The 12,837-nt window shown below is 37.9% G+C and overlaps 1 protein-coding gene across 4 annotated transcripts in view; it reads right to left on the bottom strand.

The window, feature by feature from the left end:
* The window catches only part of SHTN1 (shootin 1), a 109,603-nt gene that overhangs the window by 15,750 nt on the left and 81,016 nt on the right, over positions 1 to 12,837 (bottom strand). Inside the window, exons 14-16 of one of the 4 annotated variants that reach the window (XM_019953100.2) lie at positions 12,445 to 12,498; positions 6,923 to 7,043; positions 2,414 to 2,606 (exon numbers count right to left, since the gene is read on the bottom strand). In XM_019953100.2, the coding sequence (XP_019808659.1) occupies positions 2,414 to 2,606; positions 6,923 to 7,043; positions 12,445 to 12,498 (368 nt within the window). Of the gene's footprint in view, positions 1 to 2,413; positions 2,607 to 6,922; positions 7,044 to 12,444; positions 12,499 to 12,837 lie in introns of those variants that run through there. The other 3 variants (XM_070780914.1, XM_070780915.1, XM_070780916.1) reach the window with 3 other exon arrangements.

Raw genomic sequence — 12,837 nt, forward strand, 5'->3', positions numbered from 1 at the left:
CTGTGATTGGTATCCTCCGTTGACCTTGACACTGCTGAGCGACTAACACTGGACCTTGACCTTGATTACCTGTCAAGAGACAATAAAGCCACTCACCTGAAATACAGTATGGTGGTGCTGCCACAGCTCAAGATAATGGTGCCACTGTCTTTTTGTTTTTTAGTTGCTAAGTCGTGTCTGACTCTTCTGTGACCCCATGGACTGCAGCCTGCCAGGCTCCTCTGTCCAGGCAAGAATACTGGAGTGGATTGCCATTTCCTCCTCCTGATCTTCCTGACCAGGGACTGAACCTGCTTCTCCGGCATGCCCTGAATTGCAGGTGGATTCTTTATAGCCGAGCCACCAGGGAAGCTGATCTCACTTCAAAGTGACAATTCAGATCCATGAGGTAAGACAGTGTTGTTGCCTCTACCTTATGGCTAGTGTAACAGAGTAAACCTATATAACAAAGTGAACCTATCGGTCAAAGCCAGCCAGAAATAATCCCGGAAATAACCCTTCTCATTCCCGGTAGCTAAACCACTTTCAGGAGATCCTGAGAAATCACATGGGTTTTTTAACTTTTCAAGCTCGCATCCAACTACACTAAGTTAAACTTCTTTTACTCATTAAAAAGCTAGGTTTAAACACAAATGATTTGAAGTGCATCTGTTTGGGAAGTGAATAATTACCATGGACATACACAAGATACTTGGATTGATTTGGATGATTGTACTTAAGAAACACATTTTTCAGAAAGCCATTCTTCTTTGCTAAATGGCTGTCAATATGAAAATGCATGGCGTTGGCTATTTCAGAGAAAGCATGTCAAGAACTGAATAATCAAGCGTTAGGTTACAAAGTTTAAAAGTTAATACAGCAGCACAGAGTATTTGTATTAGTGCTTTAAGTAGATAAATTAAATTGAAACGTGTCTCTTAAGCAGTCATTGAACAAGCAAGATGAGAAATAAATTGAGCTTCACATAGGCCTTTATGGTGTCTAACAACTGTGTCTGTCAACACATGGATCCTTTTCACTGTCAATTCAGCACACATTTTGCAGACCTTGGGCCTGCAATTATTTCATTTCCTTTCTTGGAAATGTAATTTCCACTTACTTTTGGAGAATAAAAGGCAGACAAAAGGAGGAAGGAGTTGCAGTATTTTCTGATTAAGATTATCTGTGTAAAATGGTAAAGGAAAAAAAAAATCTATACACACACATACACACTGAAGCATTTCTCAGAAACTAACTTGTCTCAGCCAAATTGCTTTTGTGTCTGGATATTGGTTCAAATGTAGCCAGACTGCTGATGTCAAATTAGGTGCTAAACAAATGTAATAGGAAAGATGAAGAATGAATATAGATCATCTTTCTGTTAGAACTGTTCAAATGACTCCCGTCAAAAGAAGGAAATGCATGACTGCAGGAGAAAATGTACCTTTAAACACAATGAAATTAGATAAAACTGTAAATCAGCGAAGAAGGTCATTCATTCCAAAAGAAGGGGGGGGAAAGTTAGTAGTACCAATAAGAGAAATACAAGACTGGAAGAAAATACCCGTTGGCAAAAATAGATCTAAACTGAATTTCAACTTCATTTGTCCAGGCTTCACCTTAAAACTAAGACAGGTAGAGTTACAAAAAAAAGGGGGAGTTCTTTCTTTCCTGATAGAACAGGAAATCAGAGGTTTAATTAACCGTGATTACAATATTCGCTGATCTGATTTGTCTCACCTCTTCCTTTTCTTTGTGTGACAAACCAGCTGACATCCTGGCAAGAGAACTAAAGCAAAACTAGACTAATTTCAAAAAGAGCTTGCCATTGTTATAAAACAAATTGATCCTCCACCAGAACTGTCTAAAGCACATTCAATAGCAGGATTAACTCTTTAACAATCAAAGTGCCACTTTCAAGCCAGGTAACTCTTTACATAGCATGTCTTCAATCTCAGGACACAGCAATATTAAGGCACATCTTTAATTGAGAATCAGAAAATAAGGTTGTAAAAACGTACCCTTCAAAGTAAGTTTGAAGACCTAGTATCTTCTCAAAGATCTAATATCTTCTCTGGCCACTCATGAACCATTAAGAGGAATGATCTAAGTATTTAATCTTGAAAGAATGATTAAATGTCTTCTGATGCTGAATAAGGATCATCGAAGTCAATTCTTTGTGTAGAAGAAGAATCAGATTACCAAACCAGTTAGGGATGGACTTCTCTTTATACACATTTGCTTTGCATCAGCATTAGACCTCTAAAGCTAGGAGCCTAGAATCAAAAGTTGGCTCATCAAACAGAGGAAGAAGAGTATCTATTGGCTAACCAAATCAAAAGCTCTCTAAAAGAGAAACAAAGCAAAGTAGCACACAAATTAGTCATCACAGATTTCTTCTACATACTACTTAGTAAAGAGCATCATTACTTACTGAAATGTAACCTTGGAACTTGAGCATCCTTCCCATTTACACGACCCTTCACCTGGCTCAGGTGTTGGGGGGGGCGGGCTGTTGAATTCTGCCTCCAGAGTTTTCTTGTTCAAGGCTGTTTTTGTTACACTGGATACAGAACCCAACACGGGCATGGATTTGGACTCTGAGGTGGCTAATATTCCAGTTGGACCTTAAAACCAAACACATACCTCAAGTTTAATAATTCTGTTCGATGCTTATTAATATGGAACTGAAAAACAGATTAGCTGAAAATCCCCGCAGGAAGAGAAGAGGCCAAGACTTGCTAAAATTTCAAGAGCATGCTGGAAAATCTTCCTATTAGAAATCTACTCTGCTTGGCTGGCACCACTGCTTTTCAGGGTGGCAGGACCATGCTGAGAAACTGTGTACAGACCTTTAAGCAACTATAAGACCCCAGGCCAGGGTTCCCTCAGCTGACCAGAGTCCTTGGTAACACTGGAATTGTCAAGTCTTTACTTCTCACAGAGTATGGCTTTCTGGCAGCCCTACTTGAATCATTTGGCCTCTCAAGAGTTAATTCTTCCCCAAACTCAGCTCTGATTTTAAAGAGAAAATGGAATGATGTCAAAAAGCTGTTTTTAAAAGGCTCAAGAAGGCTTCCTGAGCAGTAAACAGCTTTTATGAACATTTTCATTTTAATGTGATTGAGAAGTAAGTGGATTTACAGACACAGGATTATAAAAATTAAGTGGCAAAGAGTTTGGCTGTTTACCTTTTGGACTTTTCTACTCTTTTTAGATAGGATCAGAAAACTGTAATAGGGCTTACTACAATTATTGGCATATCACTCTGAAACTGCTGGCACTGAAGCTAAACTCCATCATTACTTTTTTCTGTCTTCTGTTAGGAAGATGCTTGCTATCCTAGACAGCTTTTTCAAAGCAAGATCTAATATGTCTTTCCTGAAACTTCAGAAGGAATCCTTAGGTACTCTTTTAAAACAAAATAATTTATAAAATGTCACAATGGTACAAATAAAATTAGAACTTCTAAAAAATTAAGCTAAAGAACAAACGTGAAAGGTGCCACTAAGAAGAAAACAAAACTTGGGAGTCTCTTTATCCTTAAACAATGTCAGATCGTCTCCTAAAATGGAAAAGTACTGGTGGTACAATCCAAAATGTTACCTAATCCTTGATCACTAATATTAAGGTCTGGAAATTTATTCTTCTATTTGCATATAAATGTGTCACGTATTATAGCAGTATAACATATGAACTCCAAAAATGAAGTTCTAATTTGAAAAACTTGTGTAAGAGAGGCTAGAAAATTGTTCAGCCATTCTGTGACTGCAGCTCCTTTAGACTTAATCCCCCCTGGTCTGGTGGAAAGCCTCAGCTCACAGAGCATCACTGTCTGCCTTTCTCATCGATTTCTTCTATATCATCGAAGCAGACAAATTTGTGGTATTATAGAATATTCTGGGTCAAAAGGCCTTTCTCTCCTGCCTGTGGCAAGCCTCATGTTGCATGGCAATGAGGGAGTAAAGAGAAAAGGGCAGAAAGATCAAGAAAGTCCAAAAAGAAAAAAAAAAAAAGTCCATTCCAAAGAATCCAGAAGTGTAACATCTAAAGGTGAGCTCAGATTTGCTTTAGAGAAGCTCTATTCTGCTCTTGGGTAACTGCTGACTGCAACACCCAGTAGCTTTAAACAATCTGTCCTTATAGAAAAGCAAGATCTAGTTTTTGAATATACACCAATGCCTGCTGCTTGTTCTGCAACTAAGCCAATTAAAAATTGGGGAGAATGGTTGAGCTGAGCCAGAACTCGTATTTTCATTACATACAAAAGAAAAATATGAAGAAAAATGCTTAATGTTTAAGATGGTGATGATGTTTAATATTATCATTATTATTGCATCCTGTTTAAGCTGTCCAAGTATTTTCTGAGGGGCACTTGGAGCTCTTTGAAATGTCCATTTAGTAGGCCACAAATCTAGGTAAATCAAGGGAGTACCAATTAACTCCATTAAAAAAAAGTCTAAAGGAAGAGGTGCTTCTCTGGCTGTTGGGAGAGAGACTGACAAACCTGAGATAGGAGTCCTGCCAACCTCAGGCGGCCTCTGCCTCTCAGGATGCTTCTTCTCTCCATTCTGTGACCTCACCTTTAGCCTTCCCATAAGCCTTTGTGTGCAGAAGGAAAAAAACCTCAGAGACTCAAATGCACCCGAGGAACAAACTTATCAAACTCATCTTTGTAATCTGCTCCCACCACGAAGCTGGGCTACTTCAGCTCCTTATTTGTTCCCCTGGAATTTCACTTTCTCATTCCATGACCTTTATAAAAAGATTTACATAGTAAATACCTCTGCCAGCTTGATCCTTTGAAAACATCTGAACTATGTTTAAAAAAAAATGGTATGATTTCTTTTACTAGGTGATAGAGATTGAAGTTTGATTCCTCTAGTTTTTTTTTTTTTTTTTGCTTTGGCTACTTGAAAGAATATTTCTGCTCACCTACAAGCCACTCCCTTTAGTATGTTTCCTCTCTACCCTGCCAATTACACAGTTCTTATTTCTCTATCTAAATGTTAATGATTCTACTGAATCTCCTATTATAACTTGCCTCAAATGATACCTTGAATATCTGTATGCTGGTGGAATATAATCAATAAAATGAAAGATTCTCACTATGCCTATAAAATATGTTCCTAGCTTTCTCCACATTTGAAATATTCAGCTTTCCATACTGACTAAAATGAAAATGTTTCCTCATTTCTCCCGTGGAAAACTAACTCTGAAATAGCGAGTGGTACGTGTTTGACCAAAAGAGTGAAGAATGTTTCTGGAGGAACATAAAGGTCAGTGGCAAAATAAAAAATGTAAATGACAGAGCACTAAAATGGCATTCACAAAGTCCCAAAAATGAGTGAAGACTATGAATGACGACTACACGAATACTTTCAGGATGAAATGTTGGAAAAGTCATAGCACTGATTAAGTTGCAAATGAGTAACAGTTCATTGTGGAGGCTGGTAAAAGCTTGTAAAGCACACATCAAGACAAACACTCTTCTATGGTATCCTTTATTTTTCCTGAGAGGTGGTTATTCTTTCTAGGGGTGGGGGTTGTTAATTCTTATAGGATATTAACAGAATTTCTAGTTCAAACTAAAAACTGGACGGCTGATTTTTTCTAAGGAGGACACAAAGGCTTCACTTTTTTATTTAAAAAAAAAAAAAAGTTTTGGCTGGTTTTATGCTGCTTCTGGTTCAAGGAACCAATTTACTCAATTGAGTAAATCCCTATATGCAAACTGGGCTTCCCTTGTGGCTCAGCTGGTAAAGAATCTGCCTGCAGTGAGGGAGACCTGGGTTTGATCCTTGGGTGGGGAAGATCCCCTGGAGAAGGGAAAAGCTACCCACTCTTGTATTCTGGCCTGGAGAATTCCATGGACTGTACAGTCCATGGGGTTGCCAAGAGTTGGACACAACTGAGCGACTTTCACTTTCACTTTCTATATGCAAACTAGAGCTTGATTATCAAAACCCCAAATCCTTAATATTCTAGCAATTTAAACCTGATAGACATGATGGCAATGCAAATATAAACTGTTGTGATAGACTAATTGCAGTTGATTTAACACAGTCTAAAAGAGTCAGTCCTTTAGCTATGGTCACTGTTAATATTAGTTTACGGTGGTTTTTCAAAACTAGCCTCCTGGCAACAAGGGGGAAAACCTCACACAGGTTCCTGCTACTTCCCATGACCAAGCTGATGGAAAAAAAACTGCAGACATACAAAGTGAGTTCTGGAACACACGATGAAGTCTAATACACCTGTGTCATGACAGCAATGCAAACTGTGATCTCAAGATGCTCAGATGGTCATTTACAGTGGGTGACAGAGCTGGACTTGCTCACTGGTTCACAGGCAGAGGCAATAACCTAAATGGATATGAAAAATAAAGACGCTCTCTCTACATTGGTAACTGATTTGTAATTACTACTATTATTACTAGTTATTATGTGCTTTGTCCCAGGCATTGTGCTCAGCACTGTTTATACATATTGAAACATAATGGCTTGATCCTTGAAATAAGTCTATGAGGTAGTGCTTTTATTATTCTCATTTTATAGATGAAGAAACTGAGAGAGGTTGAGCAATTTGCTTGTAGGACAAGCAGTGAATTAAACTCATGCCCTCTGGTTAGGTACCCTTCCCTAAACATTGTTACCAAAGCCCCGCCTGAAAGTTTTTAACCACAGGGCATCCTGCATTCAGCAAAGCAGATCCAGAAGACCCTGATTCCCTACAAATAACTAAACAAACATGCCAATAAATAAAAATACATAAGAGCTCTTATGAGATATCCCTAAGTACCTTTGCCCATCCAATACTTCTCATTCACATCAAAAAAATTTTAATAATAATTTTAGAAAGATCATTTTATGTTAAAAAGAGACTGAAAGGAAGATGCTTAAGAGAGGAAGAGTAGAACTGTGGAGAATTCAAACCAGCTTACTACTGCTATCTGCTTCTGTTGTCAACTTTCTGCGACGCAAAATCCTTTCTAACTCAGTTTCACTGTTTTCAATGTGAAGGGATTTTAAGCTTCTTGAACTAGTGGATTTGTTAAGTGTCCCCTAAAGTGAAAACAAAACAAAAACAAAAAGGTTAATGTCTTAATACAATACACAAAAGAATATAAAAGTCAAAACATTACCAGAATTTGAATGGAATTAGGAACTAAAAATGAATTTGCTCTGTATGTATTTTTAATGCACACATCTTTAACAACACAGTGTTGGATCATTTAAGAAGACGCTACTGATGATGTAAGATGTCGAGCTTTCATATCAAAAGAACGGCACAAGAACACCTCTCGATGGGCTAACTATATGAAATTCAGTGCTGGGAAGGTACTTGCACATTGATGATTAAGATTCTGATGTGTGTTGATCGACCACGTGGAGAAGAGAACGGATATACTGAACTCACCTGAGAAGGTTATCTTGATATGGCAGCCACGAGTTACTGAACCCATATCCTTGCGGCACTGAAATATGTGGCTGATTCTTCAGAGAGAATGACCCTGGCTGCACACCTGGTGACACTGGTGTCGCACTGCCAAAGGAGGCACAAAGTGCTCTCCGGTGGCTTACCCAAGGAAGTGCTGCACTGAACACACCACGACTTCATCGTGCAAGAGCAAAGGTTATAATCATACAGGGAGGCAAGGAAGGGCCGGCACCGCCATGCCACACTGCTGAACGGGGGAGGCAGGGAATGCAGGAGTTAGGACCCAGAAGACGCTGAAGGCAAAACAAGACAAGGACACCATAGAGCTGGGCTCCTGCTGAAAGCAATGCTGACTTTCAAGAGGACTGAGAGAGACCCAGGGAGTGCTTCCCGGCCCTGGCTCCTCCAGGAAGTATGTTTTGGAGGGACAGCTATGGTTTTCTGGCTCCGTTACTGGTCAAGTGTTTGTACAGAACACTGGGTGATGCACTTCTCAGATTTAAGGGATAAGGATTGAGCATCCACCATTAAAAGTGGTCCATTTTCTTTTCTAAGAAATGCCATTTCTTTGAAATAGCCCTCCTCAGCTGTGCCACAGGCTTGTCGAGGAACAGGGATTTAAAAAAACAAAACAAAACAAAACAAAAACCCCAGTTGAACCACAATCTTCTGATCAGAGAAAATCAGAACCTCAAGTCAGGTATAACTTTCCAGACTTCATGGCAGAGTTGGAAGGCAGCCTTTGTCCACCAAGGCTAATAAATAGGCCAGCCTTTGTCATCTCAGCTCACTGTGGGTTTGCCTTAATCCTGCTCCCTGCCCCCTGCCAACTTCCTGAAGGATTCTAAGAATCCTACTGGCTAAAATGATAACTCATGTTTCTTCTTTAGCCTATAAAACAAAAAAAGTAGCTTGTAAAATTAGGTAATTGCAAATCTCACATGATATAGGTTATTTACTATGCTGTTTTATTTACAAAGGTGTTTTTCTCCACCCAACAGCACAAAGTGACAGAAAAGCAGTCTGTTGTCACGGGGAAATTGCCTGATATGATTAGGAGACTACAGTCTTCTGCTGCTGGCTAGCTAACCAAAACCCATGTGTAAAATACAGAAGGCTCACATTTTAATCAGGCATCCAACATTTTCCCTCTGGGAGAACCTCTTTCTCCTCTTGATTTATTGCAAAAATTCACAAAATACATTAAAGGAAAATCGTATTACATGTAACACTATAATTATTTTATAATTTTAAAAAATCAGATAATTTTATTTAACAGTTAATGAGGATATATACCCACTCATCAAAGAGTTATACAGTAAGGCAGGATTGACACTGATAAGGTAATGAAAACAGAACTAAAACCAACTTAGATAACATTTTTTTAATGTATTAGAAAAAATATTCCCAAATCATTTGTGCTGAAAATTTTTAAAAAGTTGTACCATTTGTAAACAGAAAAACTCATGGCCATTACTATTAAAATCACTCATAAAACTATTGAGTGATACTCAATTTGATATTCAAATTATTTGAATATCAAGGACATTCTGCATGCTATTTCCAATGGCTGGAGTTAATTCAAGAAAAAATAATGTGTCTGTGTATATGTGTATGTACATGTACATACCCATACACCGTCCAGGGACATCTTTTATTGAAGAATTTATCTTTCACAATATTCTCTATTTTTGTTTGGATAAAAGCATTATTTCCCCAAACTCCTGACTGTGGCGAGCTACCCTCTCATCACACCTGATACTTGAAGGAATCCATTTTCCAAGTTCTAATCCCTGAATTCCCAACTTCTTTCTCCATTCACTGACTGAGATGGTTGATTCAGTTAATATCTGAGCAAACTTTAAATATGGAGGCAATTCTGGAGGAAAGGTTTCTGCACTGATCTCAACCGACATGATCCAGGACCTCAGCTAATAAAGTATTGAGATTGTCTTAATTATCTATTTATATTATAATCATAAAATTAGAGAATCAGCAATTACCATGTGGTACATACAATTCCTTCACTTCACAGAGAAGAGAATCCCTAGGAGTTTGGGGCCAGGTCCCACAGTAAGTGGCTAATAGGGCTGAACCTTGACCTTGGCCTTTCTAGTTTCTAGAACAGTACTCTGTTTCTACTTCAAGCCACTTTCATCATTTACCAGTTTTAACATATTACTGACTGGGAGATTTTGCAAAAATTAATGCCAGTGGCCAGTGATTTGTTATGTAAGTGAATACTGAAATGTCTCTGGTCAATAAATTGTTAATCTTCATGTTAGTTAAATGTTCATAAAACTGAAAAAACTAATTGTCAGGGAGTAATTTGACAAAAACTCATAAAGTTCAAAAAGACCTAAAAGAATTTTTAAAAAGCTGGTTTTGTCTCTTTGATTTTGAGGCAACTGAACTTGAGAGGAGACTTTCAGATTAATTTCTACTGAATCATTCTTTGGAAATCATCATTTTCACTTAAGAGTGGCTTTTAAATGGCTGGGGTGGCTCCAGAGATTTCCAAAACCCTTGTGTGACTATGAGAAGTGAACTGTATATATTTCTATCCACAGACTATACAACTTTAAAAATTAAGCGCAAATAGACTTGGAAAAGTAAGTTCAGTCAACACTGAGACTTTTAAAAGTTGACCTGAAAAGTGTACAAAAGAGTGAGATTTTCCAACTCCCCAAAAGATGAGATGTGTTTTCTACCCATGTGCTAAGTTTCAGCGGAAGGCTTACAACTCAGGTCACTTTCATTTCAGCAAAAACACCTGCACACTGAGCTCATTCCTGGTTTCTGTTCAGGAACAGAACTGAACCCAGCGCTTCCTGGTTTCTTGGTATCTCTTGGTCCCTGTGCTCATTTTCCACTTCAGTACACATTCAGCAGACTTTTCATGTTCTTTTCATGTTTGTTTCTCACATGCCACAACTGTGAGGTTGGTGGCATGTGCTTTGCTTGGTACTAACTCCTAATAGTCTGAACTCCAGCAGGAAGCACCATTAGAGCCCCATCTGATGGGGGGGTGGGGGGGCTTCATTTCTGACCTAAAAGAAGTTGTATGGTGTCTTGGCTGAAGGTGACTAGGAGCTCCAAGTGATCCATCAGCCCTCAAAGGCAACTTATATAGTGGTAGTGCAAAGTTGCCATTTGGGCAGAGGAAAGTAGGGGAGGGCATCTTGAGTTCCACTTCTTAAAAATGTAAGGAAAAGAATAACAGCTGTTAGTGATACACATTAATACCACGTAAGGAAGGGAAATCTAATGATAAATCCAGGGCAAAAGAGGATGGGGGCAACCTGCAGAAAAGAAAGATGTTTTGACAGTTTTTATACTTTGCAAATTATTCCACAAAAATCTGTTCATGAATTTCTCTCCTTGAAGTGGCACAAAACCATAGTGAGTATGAGTGTCTAGTGAACATGACGTTACCTGTGGTGGATTCATTTTGATATTTGGCAAAACTAATACAATTATGTAAAGTTTAAAAATAAAATAAAATTTTTTTAAAAAATGCAAAAAATAAAAAAATAAAAGCAATGCTGTGATTCAGTAAACTTGCTACCATCCAGCATTATCAGGAAGTGGGATATCTTGGGTGATCAAATACTACGTGTCTCATGTCGATGACTGATTTTTTCAAATAAACCTAATTTTAACAACAAACTGAGTGCAGTTTACCTTTTCACTGAGGATCAGAACTAAAAACCCAGAACCTCAGAACGCCCCGAGGGCGTCTTTACGAACAGGAATTTACAGTGTCATGTAGAGACAACAAGAAGACCATCACAGGGCAGCCTCCTTACCAGAACACTGGATAACAACATTTTCCCACCAAAGAAACCATTAGATAATAACCACCTATTTTTTCCAAAGATTTTAATACTTTATTCTGAAGGGAGGCCACCACGATTAGCCAGTGTTGCACACCTCTCATGAGTACTAATTCCACTCACCTAAAAACTACAGCAAACTAATTAAGCCGTTCTGGGTTAAGTCTACTGTTTCGTGCTTGATGAAAATAATTTTGTTTACCACAATTATGTGGATGTCTGCATGCAATGCATAATTAGCGCAGTAACAACAAACATGGGAATATTAGCTCTGTACCTCCGCCCCCATGTTTGCTGACTTACTGTGCATAATAACTGGTATTGAGACTGTAACGGGATCTGAGAATAGAGCTCTTAGCATCTGAAACATTTTCTAAGTGAGGCGTTTGTCTCTGACAGAAACTGTTGGACAGGACAGTAGTCATTTATTCTGTTGGCAAAAGCTCAGACTCTGGAAAGAAGAAATATGACTAGAGATGGGCAGTAAGCATGTTCTCCAATGGATGTGAATTACTTTCAGAGAATGAAATTAGTAACATAAAGAAAGGAACTTTTCTTTTATTCTCCAATTTATGATCAAATGACTTTTTTTAAACTGTGAGGAAAGCAAACTGTGACTCTGATGCTAACACATTTGGGTAGAAGCTCAGATTTATATTTAGGTGCCAAGAATTCTGCTTTCAGTCTCCAAAGTTAAGCACCATTCATGTGAGATACTACTATACAATATACTGTTATTATCTACTATATTTATTGTAGATTTACTTATAAATAAATCTATAATCTAGATAGAGATTTACTTATAAGATTATCTACTATATTTATATCTATCTACTATATTTATAATATATATACTATATTTCTGGTATCAATAAGCATCTGCTGATTCTCACATCTGGCCAGACACTTTATCTTCATGCTGCAATGCAAGGATTGGAGGACAAGAACAGGAGACAGTGATTTGGGGGAAAGTGTACCCATCCTTTTAGAACAGAAACAGCGGAGTACTGACACATTATTAACACACCCGATGCAAGAGTCCACAGCACAATCAAGTAAACTATCACAAGTAATGAGGCTTATTGTAAACGGAACTAAAATATATCAAAACCAATTATTTATCAATACAGTTTAAAAATATTCTTCCATTTTCCCATTAACTAAGTAAAAAGCTGAGATCTATTCTTACCAGCATTCCTTTTAGTTCATTCACGGCACTTTCAGAGCCTTTTGCAGATTCCGGCTACAATTTTAAAAAGAAGAAAAACAACTGAGTAATTCGGTTTTAAAATACCAAACAAAGATTTTTACATGGCAAAGTGTTGGTAACTTATATTATATTGACTATGTGTTTTAATAATTAGGTCGATGTCTAACAGTTAGGAAAAAAATATTAGACATGTTAGTGCTCCCAAGGGCGCAGTTAAACAGAAAATTAGAGGCGTTAGTCAAAGCAAAAGGACTCGAGCCACCATCAGTCTACCTGTTTTATTACTTCTTGCTCTCATCATATATAGAAAAGATCTGGTAAACATTAAATTTCAAAGATTTAATTCCAAATGATTCAGAACATTTTACAACA

The sequence above is a fragment of the Bos indicus genome, chromosome 26 (genome assembly GCF_029378745.1).
Source record: "Bos indicus isolate NIAB-ARS_2022 breed Sahiwal x Tharparkar chromosome 26, NIAB-ARS_B.indTharparkar_mat_pri_1.0, whole genome shotgun sequence".
In the NCBI taxonomy this organism is placed as follows: Eukaryota; Metazoa; Chordata; class Mammalia; order Artiodactyla; family Bovidae; genus Bos; species Bos indicus.